The sequence below is a fragment of the Ptychodera flava genome, chromosome 10 (assembly GCF_041260155.1).
Source record: "Ptychodera flava strain L36383 chromosome 10, AS_Pfla_20210202, whole genome shotgun sequence".
Lineage (NCBI taxonomy): Eukaryota > Metazoa > Hemichordata > Enteropneusta > Ptychoderidae > Ptychodera > Ptychodera flava.
Genome location: NC_091937.1, coordinates 6,831,034 through 6,846,142, shown reverse-complemented (window position 1 = coordinate 6,846,142; position 15,109 = coordinate 6,831,034). Strand labels below are relative to the sequence as shown.

Sequence of the window (15,109 nt, the reverse complement as noted above, 5' to 3'; positions counted from 1 at the left end):
GAGGTCTAGTGTCAAGGTCCAGCAGAGTTTGATCTCGGAGGGACCGTGGTTTGAAGTACCGGTAGATTTCTTCGGAGCTCTACGCATACTGTACGCATGTGATATTATCTTACTGTGACCTGTTTACGACTAAGATTTTAGATTTGCCTTAGGCAAACAAAGAGCGTTTGGAGCTGGTTTAGGACTCAAGATTATTCAGTTACTCCCAGCCGCCGCTATTTCAGTTAGGCAAGGGTAACAATGTTGTCACCGACAACTACCTCTGCGCGCACATTTTTTGAGTTCAATACCCGCATTGTGCGGGCACATTTTGTTCAGTGCGGGCACAGTGCTCGTAAAGTGCTCGCACAGTGCACTTAAAATGCTGGCACTTCACACCCAATTGTGCTGGCATAATGCGCTAAGAGTGCTGGCATTGTGCTCGCAAAATGCCAGCACAATGACAGGTTCTGCGTGGACTGTACTGTATAACAGAATCTTTCAGTCCAGAAACATTCAAAATAAGCTTGAAATCAGTAAAAGTTTCCTGGAAATTTGTTGAATCTAAAAGAGGTAACTTTAATTTACCAAGTTGACCTGAAATGGACAGACAAATTCTCAGTACTGTAGGTGCAATGTACACAGAGACAGACATTTACACCATAGACAAAATATGACAATATAAGCCAGGCAGCTATTTTCTACGCAATGAGCTATCCAAATTTCACTGGTAAATTCTATCAGAAAATAGTTGAGAATGTTGGTGGCAGACGTCACCAAAGTATATATGTTTATATCACATGATATTTTGACTCTCAAACTGAGATTCTGACATTTTAGTCTATTCATTAGAAAAAACAGAAACTCTTATTAGCTTGAACGCTGTACGTGGACCTGCTAAAGGCTTCCACTAAAGGGATGATTAAGCCATGAATGAGACTTTAGAATTGTTTCTGATTTCAACTTGTTACAGCTTGCATGAAGGCTACCCAAGTCTGAAACTACTAGTATGCATGATAATGGTGTCTGAATAGAACAGAAGTCTTGTTGTGACCCTATGGGTAAATGAGTAACCATCTAATGTATAATGCATAAACATATTTGAACATGAAGCGTTGACAAGTGATATGGCTTTGCTTGGCCAGGACATGTTTTATAAAATGGATTTACGTTCAAACATACTGATAAAACGTCCCAACATACTGCATGAGGTCATAGTTCAAATGGCAACACACTTTCTTTCAAACATATCAAATCCTGAACTAAAGCTACATGTATCTTCAAGCTTGGCTTCAACATCCGTTCTAATTAATGAAAAATAATCCCACCACAGTGAAAAGAAAGATGTTTAGGAATGAGCTTGGCAAGGACAGCGCTACACTGATCTGATTTCATGTGAAAACTTTGGTGAAATTTACATGTCACTACAGCAACGAAGGCACTTATTTTCATCAAACAAACAATGAGAGACTTCATTTGAATAATTGATATTATGTTTTAATTCCTAAAATCTGATTCTCATTGTGAAATGTCTTTGCAATAATTGCTTGGAATTCCTTTGGCTAATTGGTAATTACAATGTTGTATTATATTAAATTTACATTAAAATTATATTGTGTGTATTTGGATATGGTTTGTTACAAATTCAGCTACTCCATTTATGTTGTACATTACTTTCTATATGTCACACGTGTGCGCATTTTACACTCAAAACATCCTTGTGAATGCTGAACTGCCAAGGTTTCAGTTTAATAGACCAGTGTTTGGCCGTTCACATCAACTGCTGGCAATCTAGGGCAGTAGGTCAAGTACATCAAACAGGCATTTTTCAATCAGGAAATCTTCTGAAATGCAAAATTTTCCTGTTTTTTTCCTCCTTTATTGAATACTTATACAATAAATGCAAGAAAATTGAAAACATCATGACAAAAAAAACACAGTTGACACAAAATTGACAAAAATGTATTTCAGGATGAACTGTCAACATCAGAGGACTCCCTGTCTTACAAATCCTTGAAAATCAGAAAAGAATTGATAAATGAATGCTTGGTCACTTTTATACAGTTAGTGAGTTACTGACAGAGATTTTGTTTTACAACCTGTCTACTGACAAATGCTTCCATTGTATTACCTGGATGGTAGTTTCCAAGTCATGCAAAACATAGCTGTACTGTATGTGAAAGGTAAGGCTAGACAAAGGGCATGGCTACATGTATACCTCTCCTCTGTTCTGATTGACACTACACACAAGTCGGTCACTGGACTATTATTTGTCGAACTGGTTTACTGATCGGCCACTGTTACGAACTAAAGAGTGTCATTGTCCTTTGAATTTCGTATACCGCCTGTAAATTTGCATTTTCAGTTTGGAGACAAATGACAAAAGATGAAAACAGCACTAACACTTGAAATTAACAATGCAAGATGTTTCATTTCTTCTGTCAGCAGAAGTGATAAAAATTGTACAGCATTTAACAATCAGTACAACTAAAAGTCTTGATTGCAACCTTCTCATCTCAAAGCATAGGTAGGACAATATTGTTATGAACAAAATAGTTAGATTGAATAACTTGTAAAGATCTATATTCTTGGGAATACAGGGTTAGCTTGAATGTGATGTGCCTACAAAGCCCACTTATGGAAACTTTCTTACTGTAAATATGCAGTCTCCTTTACTCTCTCATCTAAGGGTACTGTGTACTGTTACTTGGCCCTTTGAGGTTCCAAGAAAAATCTGACATTCCTGTGTGTTGGACCATGACACTAATAGTGAATGGACTGTGCATGTGGCTAGAGATTTGCTTGAATCAAAGTACCGCAAGTTTGACCTGCATGATAAATCATTTTTGCATATCTATGTATAATGCACAAGCAAAGTCTGCAATATCCAGTTTTCTGTAAACAGAGTTGTTTGAGGTCAAGGACTAACCACCTGGAAAAACTCAACATGGTATCAGACCAGTAAATGATGGCAAAACTGGAATATGACGAGACCGCAGCTAAACATTATTTACAATAAACTGCAGTACGGGGATTCAGCATGATGCAAACATTCAGGACAGTGAATTCTTTGTTGACTTTTGTTGCCCAATACTTGTAAACAGCAAGGGGAATGTGCTTGCGAAAATAACTTATCTATGGCAGTCCCTCAAAACAGGCAAAAGTTAAAAAGGCATTATCATAATTTCATGCTGTCAAACAGCATGAGAAATGCCCGCATTATCAGTAGGATTACATTTTATGCTTTGGGAGCCAAAAAAATATGATAACACAAATAAATGGAAACTCCAATTGCTATACATCATCCACAGACGTTCAAAAGACTGTTCACCAAGGTTTATATAGTCCTTGCCACTGGGTGTATACAGGTTAAATTCCTTGCCATTTACATTATAAACCACATAAAGAATTCATATCACTGGCCAGTAGGTCAGTCTGCTGACACACCCTGGTCTGTCGCACATGTAGTAAATTGGACACTCTGCAACCATTTTTAGCTTTGCTAGCAAATTTTGCTCCCCACTGAATCACAAGGCTCAAAGTACAACAAACCCTACCACATAATGAGCTATGACAAGAACGACTGAAATAGCCAGATTATTTGCACAGAGGCATTAGGTCAGTACATTCCTACTTCCCCTAGGAAATATAAGTAAGAAAAATTTACACTTTTATCACTGCATATCATCATATGGATATCTTCTTCCTATTTATTATAATGCATTCTTTATAATTATCTCTTTGAAAAATGTGAAAAAGATTGCGATGAATTTATGAGGTACTCAAATGTCACATAGTCGTACACTCCTGAATTTAATGATCAGGTGTACACAGTAACGGCACCCAGATGCCAAGTTCTGAACAAGAATGACAATCATAAATATTGTTTCATCATTTACATGTATTGAAGTTTTTGTACTTCATCTTGGCGTTAAAATTATCCGTAAATGACAGTGACATATCAAATATGTAACATATTGGTAACTATACACACTGTAGTGTTACTATAGTAATGGCAATAGTGTGCTTTGAGTCTGGGGTTCATGTTTGTTTTACAGTTATCTCTGTAAATAGTACCTGGCTAGATGCATTATACACTTCACAGCAACAAGACTATGCATTGTTACACTGGCTTTGCTTGAAGAGGGACGCCACGGGACAAATTAATTAAGTATTTCCAGAAAACAAGTCTACGTTAATGAACAAAATGGTTGCCAAAGCTCCAGTCCGTGATGTGAACTTTAGAGAACATCATATACAGAAAAGTATGCGATGCAAATTCAAAATCTTTGTTTTTTTGGGGGAAAAAAATTAATTACAACAACAGCGACATTTCATTCCTATTTGCTGATTGAGATTTACACCCCTATTTGCTGCTGAGATGAGAAAGGAAAGGCTAAAATAACATTTAGGAAAATAATTCAACTGAGATGATCTTTTCCAAGCAATTTAAAATTTTTCTCTTGCTAAACAAATAGATCTTCTTTGAGAGACAGACTTTACTTCACACATCAAACTGCTTTTCACATGACTTTTGATACTATACAGAAAAGTGATTTATTGTATGCATAGACCATTGGATCTATGCTGTGTGTTACAAAGATTGTGATAGAAACTACTGTATATCATTTACAGAAAGCCACAGTATAGTTTAATCTTTTCCTTGACCTTCAAGTTTTGGCAATGTTCAGGAACTGTACAGTATTTATAGAAATAGTATAGCAATGATTGAATCATGAGACTCAGAGTGCAGTGATTTTTACAAAAATCTGGAGTTATATCAGAAATTCTGTTCTACACAGAAATTTTACGGCATTGTAATTTTTAAACTTTACACTCTGCAAATACAAAAGTGGAATATAACATGTGCACTAACACACCACTCCACTTAGAAGATCCCTTGTGTTGGAAAAGGACAAATCTAGCCTTGTTAAACTACTTAGTAATACATGTCAAATCACATCTGACATTTAGTTCCCTGAATACGCAAGATATTCTGAAGTAATGTTCTGGATATCAAGTGTAATAAATACGTTACCAGACTGTGAACAGGGTTTTTGATTGGCATTGTGCCATCTAAGAGATGTCTTTTTACACAAACCAATTGTCTAACATGAATTCACTTTAATTTCACAACTCTTTAATAATAATATATACGTCTTATAAAAATCCATATAAAAGTAAAAGATAATAACGTTCTTGATGTTTTAAATGGTGTTATTGGTAGGGTACCCTGCCAAACTTCCTTGAGAACTCAAATAGCTTGTAATGGGCAAACTTTCCCATCTGAACAATATTCAATCTTTCTTTGTCACTATTTCATTTGTTTGAAACAGATAGTTACTGTCTATAGTTTGCAACTATGCAACTATAATCGTCACCATGTGTATTAGCAATGCGAAATACACCATGCAAAATATTTTTGACTTGTTTACAAACTCTCTCAGGTTCATAGTAACCATAGGGTATGTACATCAAGGAAAGAGTGTTGCAAATTACGTTACACAATATTGTGCTTTCTTTCCTCAGGAAGAGTTCGGAGGCCAGTTACATGCTAATGACTGCTGACAGTATATTGTAAACATTATAAAGCACAGGAGAAGTGTCATTTCATCCAAAAGACAATACTCTCATTCCTTAGAAGAACCAAAGGCCTATCAGTTGTATGCTAATTTTAGAACATTGTCATGCAGATGTACCGAAATACAAAAGGGGTGATTGTGTGGTATTGTCACATGAAAACATTATTGGCATTCAAGATGCTTGGCCTATACTCAACATATGAAGTAAAATTAACTGCAATTTTAAGTAATCCAGAATGTCACAGTAATAATGTGACTAACATTTCCACTGTGGTCTTGCTCTCACGCGAACCCTTTGCCTGAAATGATCAACGCAAGGTTGGCCCTGGCCTGAATGAGATCACAGAGAATGTCATGACTGCACTGCTACTCAGGTAGTACTTGAGCAGATGATAAATCAGCTGGTCAATCATCAAAGAGGTCCGCCCTTGGCCTTGGAGTTGCCATGTGATTCTGAACACTGGGCTTTGACGAGTAGATCTCCAAAGTCATCACCATTATGAAGTTTGTAGAAGGGGAAAGACAGTTCTTATGCGCATCTACTTGCTTTTGATTTCAACAAATTCAATAGTTTGAGTCTATAGGTTCCTTGTTATGCAAATCAATGGAGGTTGCATCATTCAAGGCAAAATTCAACTGTATGTATTCAACAAGGGTTTACCAAACTACATTTGCAGAGATCGAGTGGCTAGGTTTTTTCCCTCTGTATCATGTTTTACTGGTGATAGGGTCACACGACTTTATCTAGTGACACCCTGCACGCAAAACTGCGCGAAATGAGCATCTTGTCTCAAAAAAACAGCTACGACTAGTGTCTATTGACACCCGGGTGTCAATAGCCAGAAGCTGCCCTATATGGCTATTGACACCCCTCGACCCGCGACCCTACTCGAATACCTTCAGAACCGAGCTAAGCTACGTTGTTCATTTCTTGTTTCAGACAAGTTGATGCCCACTTTTTTGCTGTCGTGGGTACAGCTTTAATGGGGTAAAGTAACTGTGTAATGTCTGAATGTTGTAGAATCATATCGACAGCTCGGGGTCAATAATTTTTATCCGCGGGCGAAGCTTGTCGAACAACATTTGACCCGAGTTGCGGAACCTTTGAACCACATGCGGACATACTAAACACCGACAAGGACCGACTATAGAACGACAAGGACCGACAAGTGACCGACAAGTTCAATTAAAACCATTCTTTTTCGATGTTTTGGTTTTAAAATGTCATTTTCTACTATTTGGTGAATATAAACGCAATTGACAACGGCATTAAAGAAGGAGAACGAAATATCGGCCGACAAGTAATCGCGTATTGAAGGAGGTCTTTTGGCCTTACTGTTAAGGACCGACATGTGACCGACAAGTTGAATTAAAACCATTCTTTTTCGATGTTTTGGTTTAAAATGTCATTTTCTACTTTTTTGGTGAATATTTACTCAATTGACAGCGGCATTAAAGAAGGAGAACAAAATATCGGCCGACAAGTAATCGTGTATTGAAGGAGGTCTTTTGGCCTTACTATTAAGGACCGACATGTGACCGACAAGTTGAATTAAAACCAATCTTTTTCGATGTTTTGGTTTAGAAAATGTCATTTTCTACTATTTTGTGAATATTTACTCAAGTGACCGAACTGAATTGACGAAACTGAACGAAATATTGGCCGACAAGTAAATCGCGTATTGAAGCAGGTCTATTGGCCATACTGATAAGGACGACAAGTGATCGATAAGGTGGATAATTATCATTCTTTTTCGATGTCAGGGCTTCAAAATGTCATTTTCTACTATTTTGGTGAATATTAACACAATCGACTGAACAGAACGAAGAAACTGTACGAAATATTGGCCGACAATGAAATCGTATATATCTTGAAGCAAGCAAGTAAAATCGAATGTAAAAATTTGAAAGAGGCTCCCACAAATATTTCATATGAAATTGTTTTTTCTTAAACATCGAATACTGTGAATTTTAAAATGAGATGTGCAGTACAATTGTTTGCCTACATCTTCCAAATTATATCAAAACTATCGACACACCGTTCCCTAAGCTATTCAAAGCTATTTTCCCTGTTTAACAATGTGAGTACACACTCCCTTTTTACAGTGAGCTCATTCCTGTTTTATTCGTTGTCAATCATACATACTATTTCAATACATTCCTGATGTGAAAAATGGAGCTAGTACAGAATATGGCAGTCTACATGAGGGATTATGATAACATTCATTATCCATGCAGGCACCAATGATGTGAAGAATATCATAGTTTACCATTATGTTTTTGGTAGGAAACAAATACAAAATTTTATCCGAACCGTGGTTTTGTACAGAATTTAAAATGGCAATAAATGAAAGAAAGAAATCAAGCAGGAAACAGACAAGTGGGTGAAGGAAAGAAGGGGGGGAAATATTAAACACTACATAAATAAGGTGACACCAGAAATCTCAATAATTATAGAGGTATTTTATTGAGCTAAATTATTGGAAAAATGTACAATAGAATCATACAAAAAGAGGTAACAAATTTAGTTGAATTAAATATTTTGGTGAAATTCAAAGATTTTGGAAAATTGGGCGAACCAATGATCAAATTTTCATTTGCTTTTTTAGACTTTTGGAAAGCTTATGACAGCTTTGGAGAGGTGGGTTGGTACAAATTGTAGAACAATGGAATCAAAGGGAAGTTGTGGCGTGTGATTAAAACATACATACGGTCATATTGAAAGTAAAGTGTCTTTTGATGACATTGAAAGAATTTTGACCAAAATGAGGGTGTCAGGCAAGATGTGTTTAAGCCCCAATTTTAGTTGCAGTACTACTGTACATCAGTAAAATCAAGAAGCTGCTTAATGAATCATTGCTTGGGGTATACTTTAATTCAGAACTCATAAATGGCCTGTTTTTTTGCTGATAATGTAGTCCTTATGGCACCAAATGAAAAACAAATGAAGTCTATGTTATGCATTGCTAATAAGTATTGTAAACTATGGAAAATGTCAATTAATGAAGAGAAGTCTAATATTTTAATAGTAAATGAGGAAAGCTGATAAATACAAAGATGGACGATCGATGAAGTTAAAAATAAATCATCATTGGTGATAAGTATCTAGGCTAATGGATGTCACGTAATCTCTCTCACCATACTCATTTTATGGAAATAAGATCAAAATTTGACAGTTTGTTTCCTCCCATGAAAGCAATCTTTGGAAATCATGCAAACATTAAAGGAACTGATTATGATTTGACATTATGGAATCATATTATACGTCAGAGCAAAAATATGCGGGAAAAATGTTGATACTTAGAAAGTTTTCAAAGAATGCAACGATTAGTGGGTAAATTCATCCTAAAAGCATGCAGCTATACATCAAATGAAGCAATTCTTGGTGACCTTGGTTTGCACTACTATGAGAAGTAGACTTGATATCATGAAACTTAAATACTGTAGATTATTGTACATGGCCCATTGGTGTAGACCTATATGTTGTTCAGAATAACTAAGCTGAGTTGGTTGAATTTGGAGGCCGACTGGCGAAAAAACGGGAGGGGTGTCAATAGCCAAATAGAGGGCCGGTTGGCTATTGACACCCATTGGTATAGGCCGCCTGCAGTAGCACTATGGGACCGCAAAATGACGACGAAAGAAGCTTTTTCGAAGGAATTTTTTGGATTTCTATTGAGAATATATGTTGTTTAGAATAACTAAGCTAAGTTTGGTTGAATTTGGAGGCCGACTGGCGAAAAAACGGGAGGGGTGTCAATAGCCAAATAGAGGGCCGGTTGGCTATTGACACCCATTGGTATAGGCCGCCTGCAGTAGCACTATGGGACCGCAAAATGACGACGAAAGAAGCTTTTTCGAAGGAATTTTTTTGGATTTCTATTGAGAATATATGTTGTTTAGAATAACTAAGCTAAGTTTGGTTGAATTTGGAGGCCGACTGGCGAAAAAAACGGGAGGGGTGTCAATAGCCAAATAGAGGGCCGGTTGGCTATTGACACCCATTGGTATAGGCCGCCTGCAGTAGCACTATGGGACCGCAAAATGACGACGAAAGAAGCTTTTTCGAAGGAATTTTTTGGATTTCTATTGAGAATATATGTTGTTAAGAATAACTAAGCTAAGTTTGGTTGAATTTGGAGGCCGACTGGCGAAAAAAACGGGAGGGGTGTCAATAGCCAAATAGAGTGACGGTTGGCTATATTGACACCCGGGTGTCAATAGCCAGGAGAAGCTCTATATGGCTATTGACACCCGGGTGTCAATAGACTCGGCCTCAAAAAAACAGCTACGACTAGCGTTAGTGCGTACACTGTTATGCACAAGCGAAATTACCAATAATGACTTACTAGTTACTCAGGGAACAGTGCAAATATAATTTTACTTACTGGCGTCTAGCACACCGTCAACAATTCGCTAAATTATAACTTTACAACTGAAACATAAACACATCATCATAACTAATACTCAAGCCCTAGTGGCCCAGTTATGGCAACTAGTCAACTGGGGTGACGGAGGGGTCAACCATTACGATGTTGATAATAGCTTCATCGCGTTGTGTCGTGATTCGCGTAAACTACTGGTAGGCCCACGTGACATGATGTAGTTTAAGTTAGACACTTTATCATGAACGTCACCTTCACAGATAATTGTGTTGTATTGTTCCATTATGTGTTTGATTGCTCGGCAAACGTGAAAACATGACATTAAAGAGGTCAAATCAAGCTTGAGAGTGAAAGTTCAAACAAAGAAAGCTGCCAGACGCGGTAAGTAAGGAACGGTTAGACTGTCCAGTGTCAATGCTTCATCATACGACACATGAAGTCACTTGACAGCGCAGAACCCTCGGCTGTCTTTGTAAAACCGCTGGCAAACAATCAATCACCTGGAAGCTTCTCTGAATATTTCCCAGCCCATATCGCACGTAGTATGACGCACATGCAGCACATTTGCCGAACGTTGGCATCCAAAGAGTTGAAACCGGAAGAGTACATTGCATCCGAGCCAAGCATGTCAGTGGGACAGGATGTGCAGCACGCCTCGCCGACTTAATTCACACATTGGTGTGGATCGGAGGACAACCGAACAAACGCTGGCCAAACTCTATACATGTTCAATCTGTTCATTAATAAATCTGTATACATATGACACTGACCTTCTTAATATTGTAGAGCACTTGAAAACCGGCAACGAACATTTATAATATACAAGCGTGAGCTATTTGGGCTTACCTTGTATTCGTTGAGCAGCGACGAGCACCTTTCCCGGACATCTTCGAACGGGCACTGTGATGAAAGCTTTAGTAAATGGGCCATAAATTCAACAATGTTGTTACCGGCTGCGGATTTGTTTCCTTCATCAGTGTCCTGTGGAGATGTGGGCTCCAATAGGGTCTCAATTTGGGACGAAATTTGATCTAACGCTTGGCTTCGGGCTGTCGCTTCTCGGCTTGACAGGCTCATGAACCATCGTACTGTTTCCGTTCCGTGAGGCACTGAATTTTCTCCGGCCATGAAACACGTCCTAATGATCCTCTTGCTGGGACTGACCGGTACTCTATCTACAGTTTCCGAAACAAAATATGCAGTAGGCTCTAAGTGTACTCCTTATTCAGTCATTAAAGCGACAAAATTGGTCGCCAATACTGCAATGTAGATAGCAAACGAGACGCGATCAACTCCTGCACAGAGCGTCTGCACACGAGTCGCGTCGGCGAGCAGACGTACGTACACCTGAAGTGTATTTATGCCGATGTTCCGTCCAAAACAGTTACAAGTTCCCGTATAAAATCTACGAGAGATTTACGGTGTGATTAAGACATATATAGAGCGAAGATTATGCTAGAAACTGGGTGAAAAGTCGCCAAATTACTAACATTTACAGACGTATACAGCGAGACGCTACATGTGTAAAGAAGCAGAGCTTGTTCAACAGCCGACACTAGCCATTCAAAATTTGCATATTTAGCAGTTGAATAATTTTGCATAAATTATCATGATGTGACACACCTCCAAATTTAACCAATCGATTCATTTGAAACGATAGTCTTTGTGGAAGACGGAGTGACGTGATGTTCAAAAGGTCAGAGAGTGCAAAATGGCTGCGCCCATGAATGTTGGCCACATCGTTACGTTGTCACCAAAGAAGAATCCTATCACTGATGATTTCAGACCACATGAACGAAGTGGTCATTGCTGTGTTGCAGACAACAGTTTTTTGTATTCGATAGGAGGCATTTTCTATGATCCGTTGGAAATAATGCTCATGGAAGAAGGGGATAACTACAATCCGGTATTTAACGAGATCTGGTGTTACAATATTTCTCTAAACTTGTGGAGCAAAGTTAGCATGAGAGGTCACAGTCCTTATCTGACCGCATCAATGTCATCGTTACTATCTGGAAACATGATCATCACATTCGGCGGTTCGGGGTTTCCGTTTGGTGCGGAGAGTGACAATCGGGTGCACACATTTAATGTGAGGACACACACTTGGAAAACTTTGCCATGTACAGGAGAGAAACCCCATGCAAAATACGGACAGGCCATGGTTCTTGTCCATAACCATTATTTGTATGTGTATGGTGGCTGTCGCCGCGTCCCGAGTGGCGCCTTTCTCTTCGATTCTGACTTACACAGGGTCAGCCTTCAATCGCTCGTCTGGGAGAAAATGAGGGACCCGACAAAGGAAAAATTGAAGAAAAATACAACAAGATCGGCTATGAGGAAGCAGGCTGCGTTTTCCGATAAAGATGGCGAGGATGTTGAAAACGATGATGAAGATGAAGCAGGGGGAAATGATGATGATGGTGGTGGTGATAATAATGATGATGACATTGGTGATGATGAGGAGGAGGAGAAAGACATGTATCCCTTGGCAGCGGGATCCTACAGACATCACATTGTCAATGATGAAGAAAGATTGTACATCATTGGTGGCGGAACATTGTGGCGAGAGGTTTATCCTCTAGACATAATCCATTCATTCAGTTATGCCACCAGTACATGGGAAATTTTGCACAGCCATGGAGATCCGGACCATCCCGACGGCTTTCCCTCACCGAGGAAGTATCACACATGTGTACAGAAAGACAATGATGTCTTTATCACTGGTGGCCATAATGGGTATGAGGTGTTTGACGATATTTGGAAATTGACCCTTCCAGATCTGCAGTGGACCAGGCTAGCAGTGACCCTACCGAATACCTTGTTCTTTCATGCTGCAGCTATGACACCAGCTGGATGTATGTACGTCTTTGGCGGTGTGTGCAACATAGAGAATAACATGAGAACTGCAGGTCTGCACAGAATTTGGCTGTACATACCCAGTCTGCAAGAAACCTGTTGGCATAATATTCTACATTTCATCCCCCAAATTGGCAGTATGAGCCAAGAACAACTATTGGCTCTTGGTATCCCCAGAATGTTTATTGACAGGCTGCACTGGGATAAGAGTGTCTTAGAATGAGAATATTTACCTGAGAGGTAAAAGGCTTGAATGAGGCTGTCTCCTTTCAGCACCAAAACAGTTCAGCAAGAATTTTTCTCTGAGAAAGCACTGAAAATTTTGCTCTCAGAACTTTCACCATCACTGAGCACACAAACTTTTCAGAGGAATTTGACACGAGCTGTGATCCAGCCAACGCAATTCCAAAGTCAGTTTTGTATTTGATTCTAAATGCAGAGGGTGAAGAGGGAATAATTTATCCAACGACATCAAGAAGTACAACTGATAAAATTCCATTTGTAAGCTTTAGAAAAGCAAAATTGTAAGTTGTTTTTGCTAAGGGGATGCATGAACTTTGTTGTTGGAAAGAAGATGACAATTACTGATTGCAAAGCTATGGACTTTGTATAAAGTTTGAAAATAGGGCCTTACTTGAACAATTTCATTGTTAGACATAAGCTTTTAAAATGTGTATATAGTCTGAATGGTTCTATAGTATAGATATCTAATATTTCAAGAATGATTTGTAGCTGGACAGTTTACAAAAGTACTCGCTATCAGTGGAGAGACATTGATAGTGCACTGTTTTGAGTAATTCACATATTGATATAGTTTCAGATTTGAAATGGTTTGGCTAGTGCAGGGGAGAGTGGTATCCATCTATCCCCTGCTCTGATGATGAACAAATTAAGGCAGTGGAAATACTGGATCAGCACTGGGGGTAAAATGTCTGTGACACTAAAAAATATGACTATCTGATAGAAGTCACGTTTGGAGATTGAAAGTAAAATTACTTGTAGAGATTGAATTGTTCAGACCATGTGCTTTGTCCAGTGTATTTTCTCAGTAACTGCAGCTGGTGCTGACGCTGCAAAGTGAAGGGACAGTAGAAATGAAGGAACAAAAAATAGTGGAAACTTTAAAAAACCGAGCGTCCATCTACATATGATTTAAACCAGACTGCTAAAAACAAAAAAACATTACACTTTGCTACGATCAGCCAGCATACACATTAGATTAGAATAATGTTGATGGAGTCCATGTTTTTTTTAACTGAGTCAATTGCAGAAGACGGAATGTGACCAATCATTTCCAACTATATTGTATCATTAGTAAAGAAAGGCATTATTGTGGACAGATTACTAGTAGAAAGAACACACATTCAAGACGTACCATTTTCATTCAAATATCTTGTACAGGTCGCAGGATGTATTTATTATCTCTCACTACACAAGCATTAATGTATTTCCACATTTTAGGATAAACTACCATAATTTTTTCTTTATAATTAGAAAAGGCATGATTATGGAGTGTTATCACAGTGGTATCTATAAAGCCTTGAATTTCATTATGTATATGTGCAAGAATCTAGTTTGTGATTCAGTATTTGGGGGGTTGCTAATTTCTTGACGAATTTGAATATGCACATTTCAGCAGATTTAAAGTCATGACAGGTCATGTAACTCAACTGAGAAAAAACAGTATATCAGACACAATAAAATAAATCTCAATGTTATATCATCCACAATAGCAGGTGCACAAGATTGATTAGTCTTGCCTCAAGACGTTTAGATTAATTTTTGTATTTGCACACACCTATATTGAATACATGTGTAGATGCAACACAAATCAGACAGTCATGTTCTGTAAATTCCTTATGGCAATACCAGTACAATTTATGTTTTAATGTTGGTTATCTTGTTATGCTGAGTGCACGCTATGGTTATGAATACCAGTGTTTGATCTAGGACTTCAAAAATAGGGGCCATCGTGGGCCCACTCCCTTGAAAAAAAGGGGCCATTGGCAAAAAAAGGGGCCATGCTGGGCCCTTGTTGATCCCAACCAGCGGATAAAAAGTGGTCCCCCAGAATTATTAATCAAATTAAAATTGCAATTGTTTTAAAAGGCTTATAATGGACAGACTGGGTTGCCAGGCAACATTGCAAAGACAGATTCCACTGTGCTAAAGGAATTGACAAAAAAGGTGCAGTAGCTGTAACTGTTGATATTTTTCTTTCTGTGTGTCATCCAACAACGGCAGTTTTCTATTGAGCTTCAAGTCATTTCACTAGCAATCAGTTTGTCAACTACGCTTAAGTTA

At 38.3% G+C, this 15,109-nt stretch overlaps 2 protein-coding genes across 2 annotated transcripts in view; one reads left to right on the top strand and one right to left on the bottom strand.

Moving 5' to 3' along the window:
* The window catches only part of LOC139141875 (sestrin-1-like), a 90,548-nt gene extending 79,011 nt beyond the window's left edge, over positions 1–11,537 (bottom strand). The window contains exon 1 of the mRNA XM_070711630.1: positions 10,793–11,537. Coding sequence (XP_070567731.1) covers positions 10,793–11,074 — 282 coding nt within the window. The 5' untranslated portion in view covers positions 11,075–11,537. The remainder of the gene's footprint in view (positions 1–10,792) is intronic.
* A 59-nt stretch (positions 11,538–11,596) lies between these two features.
* Positions 11,597–14,527, top strand: LOC139141876 (kelch domain-containing protein 10-like). Its single transcript, XM_070711633.1, has one exon. The coding sequence runs from the start codon at positions 11,658–11,660 to the stop codon at positions 13,026–13,028; it is 1,371 nt and encodes a 456-aa protein (XP_070567734.1). The 5' UTR covers positions 11,597–11,657; the 3' UTR covers positions 13,029–14,527.
* Positions 14,528–15,109: the final 582 nt, after the last annotated feature.

Excerpts from the sequence above, each read along its gene's own strand:
- LOC139141876 (XM_070711633.1), top strand. The coding sequence starts at position 11,658 with ATGGCTGCGCCCATGAATGTTGGCCACATCGTTACGTTGTCACCAAAG.